Here is a 22827-nt window from a genome sequence, read left to right as displayed (position 1 = left end):
CATATCCAAGAGACCCACTTCATTCCTCTTTTCAGTTCGAGGAATGAGTGCTCTCCAAACTAAATTAAATAGCACTTTGTGAAGGGGAGAGAGTAGGTTATGGTTAAGTTTGTTTTGGCCAGCAGTTCCTCCAAAATATTCTAAGATTTTGTCTTGAGGAAAATTCGGAAAGGAAACAGTTCCTTTCCGTTTAAAGTACAAATCAGTTCCTTTGCAAGGAACTTCCCATACTTTGCCCAAAGTGGCTTGATTAAACCTTATTTTCTTTCCTCTAACCTCAGTTGTGCAAGTTCCATTAGTATTAACAAATTTGCACAAATCATCCATAGCTAGAGGAACAAGAGCATTATTAAAGGCGAATTCAAACAAGAATTCCATGCCTTGTTCCTTTAGAATGGAGGTTAATTCTGAAATTCTCTTTATTGCCCATTCTAAATCGACGCAAAAACCCAAAACATACCTAGATTCACTTTGTTCGACCCGTTTCTTGGAAGACGAAGAAACAGTTCCTTTGGAAGGAACAGGTGTGATTTCTTCTTCTTCCCCCTGAGATTGTTCCGGGGTTTCTTCTTCATCGTCTTCCCCAATTAATTTCTTCTACGCATACTCCTTCTAGGAGATTCTAATTATTGTTCCTCTATGGGGTTTTCTTGAATTATGTCGGTTTCAAGGGTTTTGGTTGGAGATGAAGTACTTCCCATTTTTGAAGTGTCGGTTGTTTTTGATGTGGGAAAAGGAGAGTTTCTTGAAGTTTTTGCCATGATTTGAAGGTTTGGAGGTTTTTATGGAGTATCAAAGGGTGTGATGAGGTTTCGGCTATGGTGAAGATGAAGAGTTGAGAGGAACACGGTTTCTTAGATGAATTAAGAAGGAAGTTTTGCATGTAATAGTAATTATGACACGCGGGAAAGAAATAAAGCAAAAAAATAAAATAAAAATAAAAGGAAGAAAACGAAAATATAATAAGAACCAAGATTTAATTAAAACTGGTTCCCCTTTTTTTTGGGATTTTTCGGATTTTTATGAGTTTTAATTTTTGAAAGAAAATAAATGCTAAGGAACTTGTGCTATAGGAACAACTAATGCTACATATCAATGTCCTTCATATCATGCATGTTTCTTACCTTAGGAACAGTAAGGGGAGTATTATGTGACATTTGTGAGTTGTTTAATTTCTTTGAATTCATGTTTATGTTTGCAACATTCCAATTTGCAATGGTCTTAGGCAATTAAACACAATTATTTTTAGCACACAAAGTCACTCAAATTGATTCAAACATGGGGGAATGACATAGGAACAATCACTTAATTTTTATTAACCCTAACTCAAGCCTTAATTTTTCATATCTATCTCTTTGCAAAGGCTTAGTTAGAATATCAGCAATCTGATAATCGTTTGACAAAACTCAAGTTTAATCAAACCTTTTTCAACATTTTCTCTCAAAAAGTGATGTCTGATATGTATATGCTTTACTCTAGAATGGTGCACTGGATCTTTAGATATACTATAGCACTTGTATTGTCACAATAAATAGGAACACATTCAAAGTTTATTCCATAGTCACTAAGTTGTTGTTTTATCCAAAGCATTTGAGAGCAACATGCAGCAGCTGCTACATATTCTGCTTCAGCAGTGGATAAAGCAACTGTGTTTTGTTTCTTGGTACTCCAAGAAACTAAACTATGACCAAGGAATTGTGCCATACCTGAGGTGCTTTTCCTATTTACAAGATCTCCAGCATAATCTGCATCTGCATATCCTTTTAGTTCGAATGTATCACTTCTTGGATAGTAGAGTCCAAGATCATCTGTTCCTTTAAGATATCTAAGAATTCTCTTCACAGCAGTGAGGTGAGACTCCTTTGGATTTGCTTGAAATCTAGCACACAAACCAACACTGAAAGCTATGTCTGGACGACTAGCAGTTAGATACAAAAGTGAACCAATCATTCCTCTATATTTTGTTTGATCAACACTTGTTCCTATGGAGTCTTCATCTAATCTAGTTGAAGTTCCCATAGGAGTGTGATTTATCTTTGAATTTTCGAGGCCATATTTCTTTAATAGTTCCTTTATGTATTTTTGTTGGTGAACAATTATACCTTTTCAGTTTGTTTGATTTGTAGTCCAAGAAAGAAATTTAACTCACCCATCATACTCATTTCAAATTCATTGCTCATGAGACTTGAGAATTCTTTGCACAATGTTTCATTAGTAGCTCCGAATATGATGTCATCAACATATATTTGAACAAGCAAAATATCAGTTCCTTTAGATTTTAGGAACAAGGTTTTATCAACCTTTCCTCTTTTAAATTGTTTTCTAAAAGGAACTTTGATAATCTCTCATACCATGATCTAGGTGCTTGTTTTAACCCATAAAGAGCTTTATCAAGCTTGTAGACATGATTTGGGAGATTATTATTTTCAAACCAGGGGGTTGTTCAACATATACATCTTCGTTTAGATAGCCATTTAAAAATGCACACTTAACATCCATTTGATATAATTTAAATCCCATGTAAGCAGCAAATGCAATTAAAATTCTAATGGCTTCTAATCTAGCTACAGGAGCAAAGGTTTCTTCATAATCATTCCTTCTTGTTGATTATAACCTTTTACTACAAGTCTAGCTTTGTTTCTTACAATGGTTCCATATTCATCTAGTTTGTTTCTAAACACCCATTTTAAGCCAATTACTTTTTGTTGTTTAGATGAGGAACTAGATGCCATACCTTGTTTCTTTCAAACTCATTTAATTCAGCTTGCATTGCAGTAATCCAATCAGAGTCAGTTAAGGCTTCTTCATGATTTCTTGGTTCCATCATTGATAGGAACGCATGAAATGCACAAAAGTTCCTTAACTGAGATCTAGTTTGCGTACCTTTGGATATGTCGCTGATAATGAGTTCCATAGGATGTGACTTTTGTAATCTCCAAGGTTTTGGTTGAAACTCTCTTATAGGAACATGTTGTTCCTCATGAGTTCCTTGAGTAGATGAGGAACTCTGCTCAGTTGTTCCTCTGTTAGCCTCGTGGACTCAGTTCCTTCATTTGAGGAACAGGAGCATCTTCTCCTCCTTGAGGAACAGGAACATCATTGATTCATTATTTTCAAATTCCTCGTTCCTTTCCTCTTTCACTTCTTCTTCTTCTTGTGAATCTGCGTTCCTTGTCTTGGTTGTGCTAACCCTATCTCATAGTCATCAACCTGTATGCTTGGATTATATTTGTCAGATTCATCAAAGATTACATGAATGCTTTCTTCAACACACATAGTTTTTTTGTTATATACTCTATAAGCTTTACTATGTGAGGAGTATCCTAAAAATGTTTCTTCATCACTCCTTGCATCAAATTTTCCAAGATTATCTTTTCCATTATTATGCACATAACATTTGCACCAAATGTTCTAAAATAGGTGATATTTGGTTTCTTTCCAAAATAAAGTTCATAAGGAGTTTTATTAATGATAGGTCTCATCATGGCACGATTAATTATGTGACAAGCAGTATTAACAGCTTCAGCCCAAAAGTTCCTTGGAAGTTCACTAGCAATTAACATGGTTCTAGACATTTCCTCCAAAGTTCTATTTTTCCTTTCTACAACACCATTTTGTTGTGGTGTTCTAGGGGCAGAAAAATTATGATCTAGGCCATTATCTCTGCTTAAGTCATCAAATTTATAATTTTCGAATTCCTTGCCATGATCTGATCTAATGTGCATTATTTTATGTCCACTTAAGTTTTGAACTCTTTTAGCAAAGACAAGGAACTCATCATAAGTTTCATCTTTACTGATGAGAAAAATAACCCAAGTGTACCTAGAGTAGTCATCAACAATTACAAGTACATACCTCTTTCCACTTCTGCTTTGAATTCTCATGGGTCCACATAAGTCCATATGAATTAATTAATGGTTTAGTGGTACTTACAATCGTTTTAGATTTGAAAGAGGATCTTACTTGCTTACCTCGTGCACATGCATCACAAACTTGATCAATATGAAATTTTATGGATGGTAATCCTAAAACAAGATCTTTTGATCTAAGTTTCTCAAGTAATGAAAAGCTAGCATGTCCTAGACGCTTGTGCCAGAGAAGTGAATCATCTTCAATAACACTAAGACAAGTTAAATTGATTTGAGGAACAAGGTCTAGATCCACAATGTATGTGAAGTGACCCTGCCAGCTGTTCTAAGTTAAACTTAGTGAAGTCTTTTGTTTCTTGAAGAGCAGTGACTTTAGCCATCCATCTGTCCTTAGGAAGACTCCTAAGAACCTTTCGAACATGTTCCTCAGATGAAATAAACTTTCCAAGAGAAGCCAACTCATTAATAATGTTAGTAAAACGAGTAAACATGTCTCGGATGCTTTCTTTGGATTTCATGTAGAACAGTTCATATTGATTCATAAGTAAATCAATTTTCGATCTTTTAACTTCATTAGTTCCTTCGTGGGTTACTTCTAGTAAATCCCATATTTGCTTTGCGGATTTACATCCCATGATCCTATTATGCTTATGGGGTCCAAGTCCACAATGCAACAATTTAATAGCCATGGCATTTACTTCCATTTTTTCAAAATCAGATTTGTCATAATCAGAGAGGGGTTTTAGAGTTACCTCATTTTTGTCATTTGTAGTTGTGACTTCGAAATCACCAACTTCAATGACTCTCCATACCTGATAGTTTTCAGCCTTGATGAATATCTCCATGCGGTTCTTCCAATAGTTGTAGTACTTCCCATTGAACATAGGAGGCCTTTGAGTGGAATAACCTTCTTCAAGTTTCTCGGTGGTATTCATTATTCCTTGGATGTTTGTCTCAATAGGGTTTCCTATCTTACGTGAGTTCTTGCTCTGATACCAATTATTATTTCCCTAGGAACACTACAAGAGGGGGGTGAATTGTAGGTGTAGAAATAAACGTAACTTTTTGCGAAAATTAAAACTTAAACGAATAAACAAGCTAAAGGAACACAAGGGATTTTTACGAGGAAAAACTTCTTGGGCCCAACAAGAAGAAACAACCTCGACCACTAGGGATTTTAAACTCAATACTTTCACTAATTAGGCCAAACAACTTTGTTACAACCTAATTCTAACTCGAGCCACACCTTGAGTTCCTAAACTCAAGTTCCTGAGCCACTGTTCCCTTAAAAGCAGTTCCTCTCAACTTCACTCGAAGTTTTCTCACACATACAAGCTTCACTCAAAGCCTCTCTCTTACAGAACTTCACTCAAAGTTCCCTTACCCCAAAAACCAAGATACAATTGATCGAAATAAGCTTAGTGGAATCAGAGTAAGAAGGCAAAGAATAAATGGCTATTATGAGAGAATGAAGGCAATGACACTTAATTAGTTAAACTCACTTAATTACTTAGTCAGACACAATTTGGAACTTATCTAGACTTCTATATTTATAGTGTTAATCATGAAGAACGTGGGATTAAAACTAGAGTACATGTTTAGTCCATTAACCCATGATGTTCCTTTCCCTAAGGAACACGTTTCACATCATGTCCCATGATCCCATGAACTATAAATGAACGTGGATATATTTCAGCCATTACTCCTAAGTAATAAGAGTTCCTTGAGCTTTATCCGAAAATCAGTTTTATAAAAACTTTTTTTATCTTTAAAACTGAATTTTTAATCTTTAAGAAAAAAATTTCTTTTAAACAAATTCTTTTTCAAAACCGGATATTTATTTTCTTAATTTTCCGAAAAATAAAATCTTTTTCCTAAAACAGATTTTCTTTTTAAAACTGATTTTATCATTTGAAATTAGATATAACTAATTTCCTATAATTTAGGCATGACTTACTCAAATATCTTTTTAACCGTTATAATGTTTGCACGCCTAAGTCTAGTTCCTTTTATTAACTAAGTTCCTTTAACATATTCGTTTAGTGCCACTTAGTCATTATACTGTGAAATTATACTTAAGTCATGAGCCATTATTTAAATAAAATTGTCTTGCACTCATCAACTACGGCTATGTTTAGTTCACCTGAAATTTTCAGATCTGAATTTATCTGATCTGATCTGAACTGATTTGATTTGATCTGATCTGATTTAATTTACAAGATCTTTGTTTTTTATAAAATATATTATTACTATTACATTATTACTTTGTAATTCATTATTATGCAATACATTATAAGATCTTATTTGTAATATTACTATTATTATCATTTTATTTCTATCATAATTTTTACACCTCTTATTAATAATAATAATAATTATTATTATCATAATTATAATAACAATAATAAATTGTAATCATAATAATAATTATTACTAAAATAATTATATAACCCAAGTCATTAATTTATGAGAGCACTTATAAAATGTTACTTTCCCTTAAAAAAAAATGTTTCACACTTGAGAAGTCGGCAGACTCAACTCTTTTTTTTCATATAAAGTAAAATAAGATATATAAATAACTATGACTTGTGCAAGAAAGAAATGTATAGTGTGCAACTTCAAATAGCTAGAGAGGTTTGGAATTTGGTAGGAAGACGTATACCAAATCTAAATTAATAATTTGTATCTCGTACTTAGCTTATTTTGAAATGTGATCCGAACTTAGTGGTTTCGTTGTCATGAATTTGAGCTATCATATTTTATATATTTCTCATCTTTGCGCCAAACGTATGTTCTTAACACGTGTGTGTCTTTTCATTTTCTATTATTTAATAACAACAAAATAACTTAAAATAATGATAACAATGATATTTATAATGATAACAACGTGATTAATAATAATTACTAATATTAATAATTAATAAGTACAACAATAATAATCCTTTTGAACAAATGTACTAGTAAATAATAGTATTAATATTAATAATGAGTTTTTAAATATAAGCATGATTTGAACTGATCTGATCAGAACTGAAATAAGCAAAAATAAGGTGAAATGAACATAGTCGTATACGTCGTCATTGCTAATCACATTTTTTCATCCCATGACAAACCATGAAATAGTGATGTAAAAAAAAAAAAAGAAGACAAAAACCATGAAATAAGTCCAAAAATGACAAATTTCATGACTTAGCAAACCAACAGCCACCTGACATGTGAACTGTCATATTACTTTTGAACTTTTTTTTTATATCTTTTAACTAGTTATTAGGTCTGGGCTATGTCCGGGGTAAGAAAACAATTCATTTATCAATATAATACTTTATAATAATAACACTAAATACAATTTAGCCTAGTGGTTAGAACTTTCTTTATTATATGTGTACTTGAGGTCTCGGGATCAAACCTTATGCTATGCAATTTCTTAATTTTTTTAATTATACAAGGATTATATGAACTAAAACTCCCTAGGGAGAGTGCCACGTGGCACAATTCCTTATTTTCCGCACGCCTTTTAATATATTTGTATAGATTTGATCTTACAATGGTTATATTGAAAAATATACTAATTTAATTTGTTTCAATACCCAAAAACATTAATTCTTTGAGATTATATATAGATACTTATATTATCATATTTTTGATAAAAAAGATGTTTTATGTCTCTTATCCTTTTTCTTTGTCATGAGGAAGATGTATTAGGTGAGTTGTGTTATAAGTCATGACAAACTTCTTGAGGAGGAAGGAAAACGTTGATGAGAGAAAGAAATCCTATGGGATTTTTGTAACATAATCGAATGGGAGAAATTATTAGTAACTCATAGTGAGATGTCAAAATGACATTTCACAAAAATTTTGCTACCACAAAGTAATATTAAAATAGAGTCATTTGATACCAAACTTACAATTTTGTACCAAGTAAGATTTATTTTGATATTGATATCAAATGATTTTATTTTCATACCAAATTGACTTACCTTTGATACCAAAAATTTTATGAGATGACATCTTAGCATTTTACTATAAGACACCAATCCGAACTCATCAAATGGTCATACTCTAGGTGTCATATCACCTAATATGTTACATGATCATATACTATACCTAAGATGTCAAGCCAAATTGAAGATTATACTAGAATTCGAATAGTATCAAGATACCAGCTTTTTTGCACAAATATAATCAAATCTTACTTTTAGAAGAAAATCCATTAATTAATTTTTGAACTTCAATTTAATATGCTGAAAATTGAGATCACATACTGTCATACTGACACACTCTTTTATTAGGTGGATTAGGTTTACAAATGTCCATCAATGTTTTGAGGTGGCAAGTCTAACAGACAAAAGTTAAAGAAGTCGAAGTTCGAAGGGGGTGGACGTTAATAAACAACGTGGTACATGTTAAAACCGACAACTACAACCACACAGGAAACATGACAACGTAGAGCGTGGAACAACGTAAACGTCCCATGCTCAAATTTATAGCGCTCAAATGTATGGCGTTCAACTTTAAAGTCTTCAACAATCGACATCAAATAAAGTAAAAAATAATATATATATATATATATATATATATATATATATATATATATATATATATTATATATATATATATATAAAGGCAAGATCACATGAGAATACTTTTTCTATGAGAAATGAGAATGAATCTCAACCACACGATTAGATTAGAGTTACAACACTTGTTCATTAGAGTTATACCTCACCTAAAAATTTTTTTATGATAACTCAAGACAATACATTAAAGGATCGATCCATTGTATGATATGAGTTTGTGAGACGCCGACAACTATTTGTCTTGAATAGTTACTTATAAATTTATATATGAGTGGTCTACTTAAGATAAAAAGCTACCTATTAGACCCAAATAACCTTTTGCCTTAAATGGGTCACTTTTACTTATATTCAAGTGACTCATCTAAGATAAGCAATTGTTCTTTGTTCATAACTGACACAACATTTGACTTCAAAAAGTGATCCATTTTCAGTACTCAATAGTAATCGAAAATTATGAAGTAATATTGGAGATAGTTACGTGTCATCTAAATGTTTACGTTGATATGGAGGCATGTATTTCAATTGAATTCATAAAAAATATTAAACAAGTTATACGCAATGACCCGAGGCAACAACTACTTATATAATCAAAAGGTCTTTTGTGAGACCATCTTAGTCCAATATGTGATTGAGACACATATCAGTTTAAACATGATATTTATTAGTTTAAGTGATACTACCTCCGTTTTCTAAAGATCTTCCTTGTTATTGTTCCTACAGATATCAAGGAGGATCCATTTGTGTAGGGTATGGGGTGGGTAAAGTAGGAGAGAGAAAGGGGTTAAGATAAATAAACAAATAAAAAGGGGTTAAAGTATGAGAGAGAAATGGAGTAAAATCGAATTAATAATGTAATGGTGGACCATGATAGAGACATGAGAGGGTAAAAAGGAAAAAAAAAATTCCAAATAAGAAATAGAGTAAAAGAGGGAAGATCTTCTGAAAATGCACTTAAACGAAAAGAGGGAAGATCTTCAGAAAATGGAGGGAGTACATTTATTAGTTAACTAAGACATTTATATATGAGTTTATAAAAAAAACTAATATGAACCCGGTGCACACTAATTAGTGTGCACCCGATCCATATCGCGTGCGTTTTATTGTTACGCTTTTCAGTTTTTGGCGCCTTCAGTTTTTATCTCTCCTCAGATTTTCTCTCTCCTCAGATTTGTTTAGATATTGTCTCATTTGATTTTCTCTCTCCTCATAGCTTCTTCCCACTACTTCGTTCTGTGTTAACTTCTGTATTTTTTCTCTCAATCAAAACTTCTTTGCTCTAAGTTCTTCATTTTCTCTCTCTTCAAGGTCAGTTTTGTGTAATCTTATCAGCCCTAACTTCTTCATTTTGATCATGGTTAATCTTCTCGGCTGAATTTTCAATTTAGCAATGGGAAAGAAGACGATCAGTAATCGAAATGTTCCAAAACGTAGAGGTTTGCGTTCATCTCTTGGTGATCGTGCAAAGGTTCCGGAGGTTACTAGAACTTCTCACACTGATGGTAATTATGTTGTTGATTTTTGTTTTTACTATAATTTCTTATAATTTTTGGAGTTTTTATGTTTTTTAGTTCAATCCGTCTTTTATTTTTAGGTTGAATTACTCTTCGTTCATTCTTTGTGCAATTTTTATTGTTTGTATGATAAATTATGTTGATTTTTGTTCGATTTTTGGAGTTCTGCTTTTTTTTTTTTTTTAGGTTTATTTTTGAATTAATATTTTGTAATTGTGTCATTGTTGTGATGAAGTAGTATGTTTTAACATACAGTATAGTGTATGCTAAAATGATATAATATGTTTTTTGATAGTGTATATTGATATGATATAGTTTGTTTTGACATTATAGTGTATTTTCAAATGATATAGTGTATGTTTAAATGATATAGTGTATTTTGTGATGATACAGTTGCAAGTGCAAGAGACACTCAAGAGGGGGGCTGAATTGAGTGTTTGTTCGAATGTTGTAACTTTTTCGATTATAGTAAGTTCAGTAAAAGAACAGTTCTCTAGCAGCGGAAATAAAAGCAATGAATAAACAACACCTGGATTTAACGAGGTTCGACTTCTAATAAGTCTACGTCCTCCACTCACTCACTCTTTTATTAATCAACTCAGAATAACAAAAGGATTACACTCAATCACTTATGCACCTATGCACAAGATGATTCCCCAACTTCCACCTATGGAAGTTCGACTCAACCACCAACTATGATGGTTTAAATGAAGTTGATCCCTGATCAACTTCCCCAGCAAACTGAACTCACAGAATGCTCAATTACAATCAGTTTTTCTCTCAAGAATAACACAGCCTTACACGCTTAGAATGAGAGTAATTTAAGATCTATGTGGTATTCAGGTTTATGCTTGGATTTGAGAGTTCAAGAGATGAAGTGCTTTTACTTGGAGTATTCTGAAAATATGCGTGCAAATGCTTATGGTTTGAATGCTACCAGTACTTCTTAAATAAGCCTTTGGTAAGTAAATATTACATGATATTATGTGAGTATACTTTCCTCGGAAGTATGGAAATTATTCCAAGGAAAATATACTCAGTATAATATCATATAACACACTTACCATACTTAAGAAATCTTGCTCACATAACAAACCATGCATCCGTGTATTTTGAAAATCAATTTTACGCGGAAAGAAAACTTTCCTAAAATACGAATGCATGAAGTAAACCTTAGAGGACTGGTTCAGATCTGTTCCAGACTGTTCCAATCAACCAAGTTTTACTTGTAGTTGTGTATGACAAGTACCGAGTTCTTGTCATCACAATAGCTCATCTCTCAAGTTTCAAACCTTTATACCACTTACATTGCATCTAAGACCTAAAAGCTACAACTTGATCTTGGTCTTCATGCAATTTCGTCAAGACTTGGCTTCACTAGCTTCGTCTTTCTATCCATTGAACTTGTACTTTGGCACCTACACATGTAAACAAAAACATGCATGCAATATAATAGTTCAATGTGGTTTGTCATCATTCAAAACTCAAAACAGGGAACTCAACAAATTCCCCCTTTTTGATGATGACAAACCTGAGTTCCCCTGCAAATAATATCATTGTTTTGAGAACTTTTTCAAAAGATTTGAATTCTTAAGAAAGAACTCAAGGCACTGGTCTCGTACTGTTCCTGCAGATTAAGCATATTTACAAGTACACCAGTTCACAACTAACTGACAACAGTTTAAGAAAGAGTTTCTAAGTACCATAGGCAAATACTAATTAGACTCAGAGCTCTTAGACTTAAACATGCATTCGCAAGAAGAACATCGTAGTTGTTCAGACTTATTTCTAAGTCATTAGGGTGAAAAGAAGTAAAGTGCTTTGAATACACTTACTTCCAGATCAAGTCTAGTCTGCCACCTCTAACAAGGCATTCAGCCTTGTTCTAGTTGCTGCAACACACACAGTTTATAGCACCAGATCTACTTCCCCCTAAGATTTGGTGGAAAAGATCACAGAACTTCCACCTGCTTCCCCTTTTGGCATCATAAAAATAAATCAAGGTACAATCAAAGGAACATAATATAAACTAAAATTCAAGCTAAATAGGCAGCTAACAACATTTAGGGATGCTGATGCTACCAAAGTTCCTGCAGAGTACCAAAAGCTACTTGTCCTAATTAAGAGTTATTACAGACCAGTAGTAGACCAAATTACAGAAGATCAATTGTTTTTGTAATTTGGGAAGGGGGTAACCAGATAGAAAGTTAAGAAAAAGAGGGGTTAGCAGCAAAAGATAGTAAGAAGAAAAGAGAATCAATCAGCTCCAGAGCTCATTTTCAGTCCCATCATCTTCTTCCTCCTCAAGGTTTTCTGAAGCATCTTCTTCATGTTCTTCATCCTCCTCTTCTTCTTGCTCTTCCTCCTCATCTTCTTCCTCCTCCTCTTCATCATCCTCATCACCAGCAGCATGGGATGACTCATCCTTTTCCTCAGAATCCTCTCTACCCTGAATACCAGCCTTGTCAAGGTGAATCTCAACTCGCTTGTAGGATTCCTGAAGATCAGTGCAAAGCTGAGTAGCACTATTCAGCATATTTTGCATCATCTGATTCTGGTCACTCAACTGCTTCACCAAGGCATAAGTAGCCTGAACTGATTCTGTACTGGTCCCTTCACCAATAGCAGCACCCTTTGCTGCACTTTTCATTTTCAGAACACCACCTGCATATGACATGCCCTTCTGACCTATAATCTGATTCGTAAGGTGAGACATGGTGCCATAGTCTCCCACCATACAAATTTTCCAATGAGTGAACACTAAGGTCAGCCATCCTCCATAGGGCAGTGCATGCTTGGCCTTTTCCACACAGCAGATCATGTGACCCAAAATCATAGCAGGGAGATTGACTGGAATATGTTCCATGAGACAGTAAATAAGAACACTATCCATTAACCGAACATTCATGCGCCTGTGCTCTGGGAAACACAATCTTTGAGGCTATGGTATGAAAGATCCTCATGATTGGCTCCCTTAGATGGCCAATGTTACCCCTGATAGGGTCAGGAGGACCAGTGAACAACCTGGTCTGATCTGTTCTGCTGTGAGGCCTTTAACTGTGGGCCAGTTCTCCCTTGAGTACTCATCCAGTCCCTTGTGTGGGACTTTGAGAATTTCAGCCAGACTCTTTTCAGATAAATTAATGGGAGTGCCCTTAACAAAAGCAAAGTAGGACCCATCATCCTTAGTATGCAGGTGTTCATAAAATTCCTCAATCAAAGGCATAAACACATCAAGTTCTTTGGCAAAAAAGACATACCCTTTCTGAAAATCTAGGGCTTCCTTAACCTCATGCAAGAATTTCTAATTAACCCAACTCTTTGCAACAGAAAAACCAACCAGTATAGACCTATCCCTCAAATCATATAAAGGCGCAGGAGTAATAGTCTTACTTTTCTTGGGTTTAGAACCCTCAGCAGTAGCAGTAGCAGGCACCTTCCTCTTTTTGTCAGCAGGAAACTCTAGTTCCTGCTCCATGATCTCCTTGCCTTTGGAAGATTCAGCATCCTTCCTAGCAACCGTCTTTATCCTAGGGCCCTTGCTAGCACCAGCCTTAACAGTCTCCTTTTTAGGAACTTCCCCCTCAACATCAGCATCAGATTTCTTCTTTGATTTCTCCACTGGTTGGGGTGCAATTGTAGGGGTAGAAATTTTGGGCTTGGTGGTTTTGATTGATGGTTTAGTAGGAATGGGTTTGGGAACCGGTTTCTCAACAGACTTAACCGCTTTGGATGACGGTTTCTGGGCAACAACCTTTTCAACTATTACAACCTCCTCCTTCTCAACTTCTTCTTCCTCCATCTCCTGATTCTGCGGTTCAGACACATCCCCCGGCTCCGACTCCTTGTCAGATTCTGACTCCTCCATCTTTTCCGACTCCTCTGGCTTAGACTCCTCAACCGGTTTTGGTGAAGGAGCCTTTGATTTTAGTGTGACAGGCTTTTTGGGAGTGGTGGTTTTTGTAATTTTGGGAGGGGCGGTTTTGGCAGTTGATTTTGAAGTAACCGCTTTTGTGGTGATTTTTGGTGTTGTTGATTTTGTAGTGGTGGATTTTGCAGTTGCTGGCTTCTTTGAAGACCTCCGTATCAGAGGAACTTCTTCCTCTTCTTCAACCTCTTCCTCTACAACCGGATCAACCACTTCATTTGCTTGCGTCGTTTCAATTTCAGGAGATTCTTCAACCTCCTTTTCGACCAACCTTGAACTCCTTTTTTTTGATATGATGAGACTGAATTTACTCTGTAACTAAAGAAAACAAAAACAGGAAAATATGTGATCAAAGATAATGAGAGAGAAATAAGGAAAGTATGATCACATGCAAGAATATATATAAGAAGGTAAGAAAGAAAAAAAATCAAACGGATATATCCGTTCTTCGCAAACTGCAGTTGCCTTAATTATAACCGTCACTTCATTTATTTTCCTAATTTGAAAATTGAAAAATAAACCAAGTATTCAGAGAATAATCGCCTCAAGAATCTGGTTCCCAAGTGGTCTACAACTGGTCTGTGCCAACTTACCTTTTTAAGACTTATGCTTAAGTATCCAAGTACTAAGATGATCAGTTCAGCATCGCATAAGAACTTTGTAAGCCCTAAAAAGCAAAAAAAAAAAATGTACAGAAGAAAAAGAAATATATACACAAATGACATCATTTGACTAGCCAAAGGGACAAGTCAAGACCTAAGAGCTCATTGTCTAATCTTAATCATACCGGTACCCAACAAGGTACGAAGCTTGATGAACACTTCTCTGCTCAAAGGTTTTGTAAATATGTCAGCTAGTTGATCTTCTGACCTCAAAACTCCAACTCAACATTACCTTTTTCAACATTGTCCCTTAGAAAATGATGCCTAATCTCAATATGCTTGGTTTTAGAATGCTGGACAGGATTTTTCGAAATATTGATTGCACTTGTGTTATCACATAAAATCGGAACACTTCCGAAACAGACCCCAAAATCCTTTAGTTGTGACTTTATCCACAAGAGTTGAGCACAACACAAAGCAGCAGCAATGTACTCAGACTCAGCTGTGGATAGAGCTACAGAATTTTTCTTAGATCCCCATGAAATGAGACAAGAACCTAAGAAGTGGGCCATTCCAGAAGTACTCTTCCTGTCCACAATAAAACCAGCAAAGTCAGCATCTGTTATCCAATGAGGCTCATGCTGCTCCCTTTGGATACCACAAACACAAATCATCAGTACCATTGAGATACCTAAGAATCCTTTTAACAGCCTTTAGGTGAGATTCTTTAGGGTTGTTTTGAAATCTCGCACACAACCCTACTAAAAACACTATATCTGGCCTACTGGCTGTTAATAAAGCAAGAGCCAATCATACCTCTGTATAGCTGCCCTCAACATCCTTTCCCTTCTCATCAAGGCTCAATTTTGTAGAAGTTGGAATAGGTGTTTCATAGGACTTGCTATCTTGCAGACCATACCTCTTCAGCAGCTCCTTGAGGTATTTCTGTTGATGGATCATGATTCCATCTTTGGTTTCTTGATTTGAAGACCAAGGAAGAATCCAAGCTCTCCCATCATACTCATCTCAAATTCCTCTTCATCAAATCTGCAAACTCTTTACACAAATCAGGATTAGTAGCTCCAAACAAAAATATCAACATATATTTGGACCTAACAGATCAGTTCCCCTTTCTTTCAAGAATAGTGTCTTGTCAACTGATCTCTCTTATAACCATTTTCTAAAAGAAAACGGAAAGTCTCTATACCAGCTCTAGAAGCTTGTTTAGACCATAGAAGCTTTATCGAGTTTAAAAACATGATTTGGCAAATCACTATCCCAAAGCCAGGGTGCTGCTTTACATAAACACTTCTTCAAAATAGCCATAAGAAAGGCTGTCTTAACGTCCATTTGAAAGAGTTTAAAATTCATTTGAGCAGCAAATGCAATTAATATCCTGATAGCTTCAAGCCTGGCTACTGGAGCAAAGGTTTCATCATAATCAATTCCTTCCGTTGATTAAACCCTTGAACCACTAGCCTAGCTTTGTTTCTGACTATAATTCCTGAATCGTCCAATTTGTTCCTGAACACCATTTAGTTCCAATAACAGACAATTCTCCGTCCTGGGTTCAAGATGTCATACTTGATTTTCTCTCAAACTGATTGAGTTCATCTTGCATGGCTAGAACCCAATCTGGATCCGTTAAAGCAACCTTATAGTCAGTGGTTCAACATTGATAAGAAGGAATAGAATGCACAAAAGTTTTGCAAAGTAGATTCCTTGTCTGCACCCCTTGTTAATTCACTAATGATTAATCAGTGGGTGAGAGGACTTGTACTTAAAAGATTTGATTTCAATGTTTCATTTGTGCCTTCAATGTTGAACCTGTTCCTGTACTGGTTCCCCCTGTCTCATTGTTGTTTTGAGCAGTGAACCAGTTTCCATAGTGGTCTCACTTGCATCATCTTCATGTGGATGAGCATCTGAGTCACTATCTCCTTCCTTACCTCTTGAGCTACCTGATTCTGTGCTGGACCAGACTCTCTCTCTATGAGAGTTGTGTGGTGAGCCTGGTTCAACACCTTCTCCATCCTTAGCTCCTATAAAGTTCAGCATACCAATTTCGAACTCATCAGCATCTTCAACCTGCACATGCTTGCTGAACATGTTAGTCTCATCAAACAAGACATGGATACTTTCTTCAACACACAAGGTTCTTTTATTGAAAACTTTGTATGCCTTGCTGTGTGAAGAGTATCCAACGAAAACCTCATCACTCCTAGGGTCAAACTTGTCCAAACTTGATTTACCATTGTTGTGTACAAAACATTTGCACCCAAAAATACGTAAATGTGTGATGTTTGGTTTTCTTCCCCTAAGGAGCTCATAAGGTGTTTTCTTCAGTAAAGGTCTCAACATTACTCGTTCAAAATATAACACGAGTACTCACAGCCTCAGCCCAGAAGTTTCGAGGAAGACCACTCTCTAGAAGCATTGTTCTTGCCATTTCTTCTAGAGTGCGATTTTTCCTTTCAACCACTCCATTTTGTTGTGGAGTTCTAGGAGCTGAAAAATTGTGAGATACACCATGATCATTACAGTAGGTTACGAAGCTGACATTGTCAAATTCAGAACCATGATCAGACCGGATAGAGACCAGTTGATGACTAATCTTGTTTTGGACTTGTTTTACCAGAATTTCAAATTCTTCAAAAGTTTCATTTTTAAACTTCAAAAAGATTGTCCAAGTGAAACGAGAATAATCATCAACTAACACAAACACATAACTATGACCATTTCGACTTTGCACGCGCATGGGCCCACACAAGTCCATGTGTACAAGTTCGAAAGGTCTAGTTGTGCTTACAAACTTCTTTGGCTGAAAAGAGGACTTGACATGTTTACATTTAGCACATTCATGACAAATATGATCTGCAGCAAACTTGATGTTAGGTAAACTTTTCACCAAGTCTTGAGATCTCAGTTTATTTATAAAGAAAAACTTACATGTCCAAGTCGCTTATGCCACAGCCAATGATCATCCTTTTTAACACTAAGACAAGTGGCACTGGTCTTTGGAATCTGACTTAAAAATGTTATGTAAACATTGTTATGTCGAAATCCCTTGCAGACCAGTTCCCTTGTTTCAGTGTTACTATATGACAAAGATTGGTTTCAAATTCAACATGGTTTCCTTTGTCACATAGTTGAGAAATGCTCAAGAGGTTATGTTTCAAACCTTCTACATAGTAAACATCATTAATCCTTGAGAAAGTGTCTTACCAACTTTACCTATACCTTTAATCAAACCTTTGCTATTGTCTCCAAAGGTGACACTTCCTCCTTCATAGGCTACGAGTGAGAGAAATTGACTTTTATCTCCTGACATGTGTCTGAGCAACCACTGTCCAAATACCAGTATGGTTTGCTCTCACTCTAACCTGCACAAACAAATCAAGGTTTAGTTTTAGGAACCCAGACTTTCTTGGTTCCTTGCCTTGGCAACTGGTTTGACTCTGTCCTTTCTAACCCAGATTTGTTTTACATTGGTCTTCTTAGTTTTATCATGTTTTCCATTGTTAGACCAATTGTGTGTGTACCCTTCTGATAAGGAATTGTGAACATGAGACTGATTTCTTTTATCATGTTTTTGCTTAGTCCAACAAGTATTAATAACATGACCATTCTTACCGCATAGGTACAACGTGCATGTCCTTTGCAACACTACTTACCTCTCTTGAATTCGAAATCCAAGTCTCATCTCTTCCCAACTTTGGTGGCTGTTGGGAACTGGTTCAGAATATCCTAATCCAAACCTCTAGGATTACAGGTTGTGAAGTCAGAATGTTAAATACTAAGCATCGAGCAACCTATTCATCTGTCTCAACATCACTTAAATTTTCTTGGTTTCAAGTTTCTTAAGTTGAGCTTCATTAAATTCTGCAGCAATGGCAAGATATGAAGCTCATCCTTAAGTTTGAGACCAATCTGGCGTTAACGTGGTCACAATGTTCTGCCTTTTTAGTTCATATAATCGGATTGAAGATCACATCTTACCCTCATATTCAAACATAACTTCGACATTAACACTAGGACCACTGTGCAGCAAAAAAGCTTTCAACCACATACTCATTGACAATTCTCCACTCATCAATTAGATAGTTATGAGCAAAATTAAATAGAATGTTCTAAAGCAAAGCTTTTCTGTTTGAGTAACTCGAAATTTATACTTCAACTTCAGCCTCCTTGAGTTTACTAAATCTATCATTATTTTGATAAAAGTCAGTTTTTGAAAAATCTGATTGATTCTTAGCACTCAAGCTCAATGTTCTTCTGATCCAAACTTATTTCAACTCTGAAATTTTTTCTTTCAGTTCTGTACAAATAAGTTCAAGTTCAGCAGAACGACTTTCACTTATGTCTAAGTTTCGAGTTACTCTCTCAACTTCTTTTTGTTAGCTTTATAAGCAGCATTTCCTTAACATTTTTTCAATAGCAGAATCAATAAAACTAGTAACTCATCTCTATCACAAATCTCATTTGTTCTTGCATATTAGAGTAGTTACCTGTTCTTCGTCGGAAGAGCTGCTTCCTGCATGAGCACATGTGTCCTTTCTTTCCTAAACTAGTCTGCTTCTGATCTATGTCTCCAATCCGGGCGGTCACACACATTAGGGCTTCATCTTCCCCGCTTTCACCACCTGAATCAGAATCACCCCAGGCGGCTAGCATAGCCCTCTTAGTCATTTTCTTCTCTCTCTGTCCTCCTTTATCATTCTTCCATGCTGGACAATCCTTGATCATGTGTCCAGTTTCTCCACATATGAAGCAACCAGTGCTGGAACTGATCTTCTTCAAGTTGCCCTTGTTCTTCCAAGACTTCCCCTTGAACTGCGTTCTGAGACTCCTCTCAAACCTCTTAGCCATGAGACCAATATCATCAAGATCTTCATCATTTCCTCACCCTTCAAAGCTAACCCACGACTTTTGGTTGTGCTTTCCTCTTTTGACTCCACCAACATCTCATGAGTCATTAATGACCCAATAAGTTGTTCCATGGACAATTTCGTTAGATCCTTAGCCTCCTAAATAGCAGTCACCTTGGGCAGCCATTTACCTGTCAAACTTCTCAAGATCTTTCTCACCAAATCTTCATTAGTAAAGTCTTTTCCAAGAGATTTAAGTTCATTGATAATTGTAATGAAATGAGTAAACATATCTCTTATATTTTCATCTCGGTTCATATCAAAAGTTTCATATTTAGACATAAGCATATCAACTTTAGATCTCCTGAGTTCACTAGTGCCTTCATAGGCTAATTCTAAGGTTTCCCATATTTCCTTAGTAGTAGAGCATGCTAGCAATACCTTGTTGAAGTAGTGACATGGCCTTTGCGTTCTTCTCGAAGGTCTTCAGATCTGTAGTAGTGTACTCACTCTCCTTCTTCTCTGCTCCATCTGAATTGTTAGCCACCTTCCTTGGTCCATTCCTGATGATCATCTAGCACTCATAGTTTGTGCCAATGATCAGATTTCTCATGCAATTCTTCCACCAAGGATAGTTAGTTCCATTGAACTTTGGTAGCCTTGATCCTCTGGGTCCACTGGTCATTTCTTGAGTAGTCATTATGTCCTCCTTCTCTAGGTGTTACCCTTTCAAGAAGTTAGGCTTTGATACCAATTGTAAGTGCAAGAGACACTTAAGAAGGGAGGTGAATTGAGTGTTTGTCCGAATGTTGTAACTTTTTCGATTATAGTAAGAACAGTAAAAGAACAGTTCCCTAGCAGCGGAAATAAAAGCAATGAATAAACAACACCAGGATTTAACGAGGTTCGACTTCTAATAAGTCTACGTCCTCCACTCACTCACTCTTTTATTAATCAACCCAGAATAACAAAAGAATTACACTCAATCACTTATGCACCTATGCACAAGTTGATTCCCTAACTTCCACCTATGGAAGTTCGACTCAACCACCAACTATGATCGTTCAAATGAAGTTGATCCCTGATCAACTTCCCCAACAAACTGAACTCACAAAATGCTCAATTACAATCAATTTTTCTCTCAAGAACAACATAGCCTTACACGCTTAGAATGAGAGTAATTTAAGATCTATGTGGTATTCAGGTTTATGCTTGGATTTGAGAGTTCAAGAGATCAAGTGCTTTTGCTTGGAGTATTATGAAAATATGCGTGCAAAAGCTTAAGGTTTGAATGCTACCAGTACTTCTTAAATAAGCCTTTGGTAAGTAAATATTACATGATATTATGTGAGTATACTTTCCTCGGAAGTATGGAAATTATTCCAAGGAAAATATACTCAATATAATATCATATAACACACTTACCATACTTAAGAAATCTTGCTCACATAACAAACCATGCATCAGTGTATTTTGAAAATCAATTTTACGCGGAAAGAAATTTTTTTTTTTTTAAATACGAATGCATGAAGTAAACCTTAGAGGACTGGTTCAGATCTGTTCCCAGACTGTTCCAATCAACCAAGTTTTACTTGTAGTTGTGTATGACAAGTACCCGAGGTTACTTGTCATTCACAACTAGCTCATCTCTCGAGTTTCAAACCTTTATAGTGCATCAAAACCTTTATACCACTTACATTGCATCTAAGACCTAAAAGCTACAACTTGATCTTGGTCTTCATGCAATTTCGTTAAGACTTGGCTTCACTAGCTTCGTCTTTCTATCCATTGAACTTGTACTTTGGCACCTACACATGTAAACAAAAACATGCATGCAATATAATAGTTCAATGTGGTTTGTCATCATTCAAAACTCAAAACTGGGAACTCAACAACAGTGTATTTTCAAATGATAGTGTTGTTGTGATAGTTCTTTGACAGTGTATATTGACATCAGATTATGTGTTTTGAAATGATATAATGTATGTTAAAATGATATAGTGTGTGTTAAAATGATATAGTGTATGTTAAAATGATATAGTGTATGTTAAAATGATATAGTATATGTTAAAATGATATAGTGTATGTTAAAATGAAATAGTGTATGTTAAAATGATATAGTATATGTTAAAATGATATAGTGTATGTTAAAATGATATATATAGTGCATGTTAAAATAATATAGTGTATGTTAAAATGATATAGTATATGTTAATATGATAAAGTATATATGTTTGGGCCCCTTGAGTCTGGTCAAAGGCCCTATGCCAGCTGGCACCGCCACACAAGCACCGTGGGTCTCACCTGCTGTGACATGGCTCTTAACCTTTTCTGGGCTCCCTGGGGGTCCCACAAGAATCATATCAAAAAGGGCCATCTTGCCAATCCCTAGGGAAACTGTCCTATCAAAAAGGTCTTTTCCTAGGGGTCCTCACCACTATAGATACCCCTTGTCCTATCAAGGCAAAGATATTGAATTCTCACACAACTAACCCGAGTTTCTCACTCTAGACTCTCTCTCTACCTCAATCATCAACTGACTTGAGCGTGGGAGGGGCGATCACGGAACAACCCCCGGGGTAGTTTTACGTGTTTTGCAGGATTCCGGTAAACAGATAACCAGCTCTGCTGGGATTAGAGACTTGCTCAGCACTGGCCATTAACCTTAATTTCTAAACGGAAACAGTTTGGCACCGTCTGTGGGGAAAATACAAAAAGTTACTTCGCCACCACTCAGCAAAGTTCACCTGCTACTCAGCGGAACCTAACCCAAGTGTTGTTCAGCAATGGCACCATCCAAAAATACTCGTAACAAGCAGTCTGCTCAACCCAAAAGGTTCGAGAGGGAACCTTCTCCTTCCCACCATAGGAGGTCAGCTCGAACACGGTCTCCCACGGTTCAGACAATGGATCCTAACCTGGAATTATCTCAAGAACATCAGCCATCCCCCTCTCGGGAAATACAACATGTTGACCCCCAACCGCTGTTCACAACTGATATAGCTCACATAGCAGCTCAGCTGCAGCAGACCCTACAACAAAGCATTATGCAAATTCTGACCACCCTCCAGCAGGGGCAAGGTCAGAATCAAACCCTCCATCAACGGGACAATAATGTTCTGAGGCGCCCTCAGAGGGAAGAACATGACCCCCGCTCAGCTCGCGGCCAGCCTAACCGACAGAGGTCAGCGACCAAGGAACCCAATCGGTCCCAAAGGGAACCGTCAAGGCAGGATGAGCGTCCTCCACCTAGAGAGAGGTCGGCTCGTCGCGAATTCGCCCTCAGGCAGGAGGAGACTCACGTCTCTAAGTCGCCGAGGGGCAACCCTCGTCGCAACCCAAAGGATGCCAAGCACTTCCTCAATGAGAAGCGCCGCAGTCAGGGGTATGACGCCAGCCAGCTCCTAGATCGAAGAGCAGCTCAGCGAGAGGGGCAAGGTGATCCAGCACAATCCAAGCCCCTGAGGTTGGG

At 36.2% G+C, this 22827-nt stretch overlaps 1 protein-coding gene across 1 annotated transcript; it reads right to left on the bottom strand.

The window, feature by feature from the left end:
- Nucleotides 1–11510: 11510 nt before the first annotated feature.
- Nucleotides 11511–21732, bottom strand: LOC130591141 (uncharacterized). Its single transcript, XM_057394069.1, has 5 exons — nt 21634–21732; nt 13394–14203; nt 12982–13111; nt 12361–12621; nt 11511–11584 (listed from the first exon to the last, which is right to left on the bottom strand). Exons 1-5 carry the CDS (start codon nt 21730–21732, stop codon nt 11511–11513), a joined length of 1374 nt encoding a protein of 457 aa, XP_057250052.1.
- Between the last annotated feature and the right edge of the window lie 1095 nt (nt 21733–22827).

The sequence above is a fragment of the Beta vulgaris genome, chromosome 4 (genome assembly GCF_026745355.1).
Source record: "Beta vulgaris subsp. vulgaris cultivar EL10 chromosome 4, EL10.2, whole genome shotgun sequence".
NCBI lineage: Eukaryota > Viridiplantae > Streptophyta > Magnoliopsida > Caryophyllales > Amaranthaceae > Beta > Beta vulgaris.
This window is presented reverse-complemented; position numbering and strand designations above follow the sequence as displayed.

What these genes read in the sequence shown, in the direction of transcription:
- LOC130591141 (XM_057394069.1), bottom strand. Translation starts at nt 21,732, where the DNA reads ATGGCCCTTTTTGATATGATTCTTGTGGGACCCCCAGGGAGCCCAGAA. An exon ending in AGCAGAACAGATCAGACCAG is followed by an intron (nt 12,622 to 12,981) that starts GTTGTTCACTGG and finishes TGTCATATGCAG; the next exon opens with GTGGTGTTCTGAAAATGAAA. An exon ending in TGAGTCATCCCATGCTGCTG is followed by an intron (nt 11,585 to 12,360) that starts GTGATGAGGATG and finishes CTTAATCTGCAG; the next exon opens with GAACAGTACGAGACCAGTGC.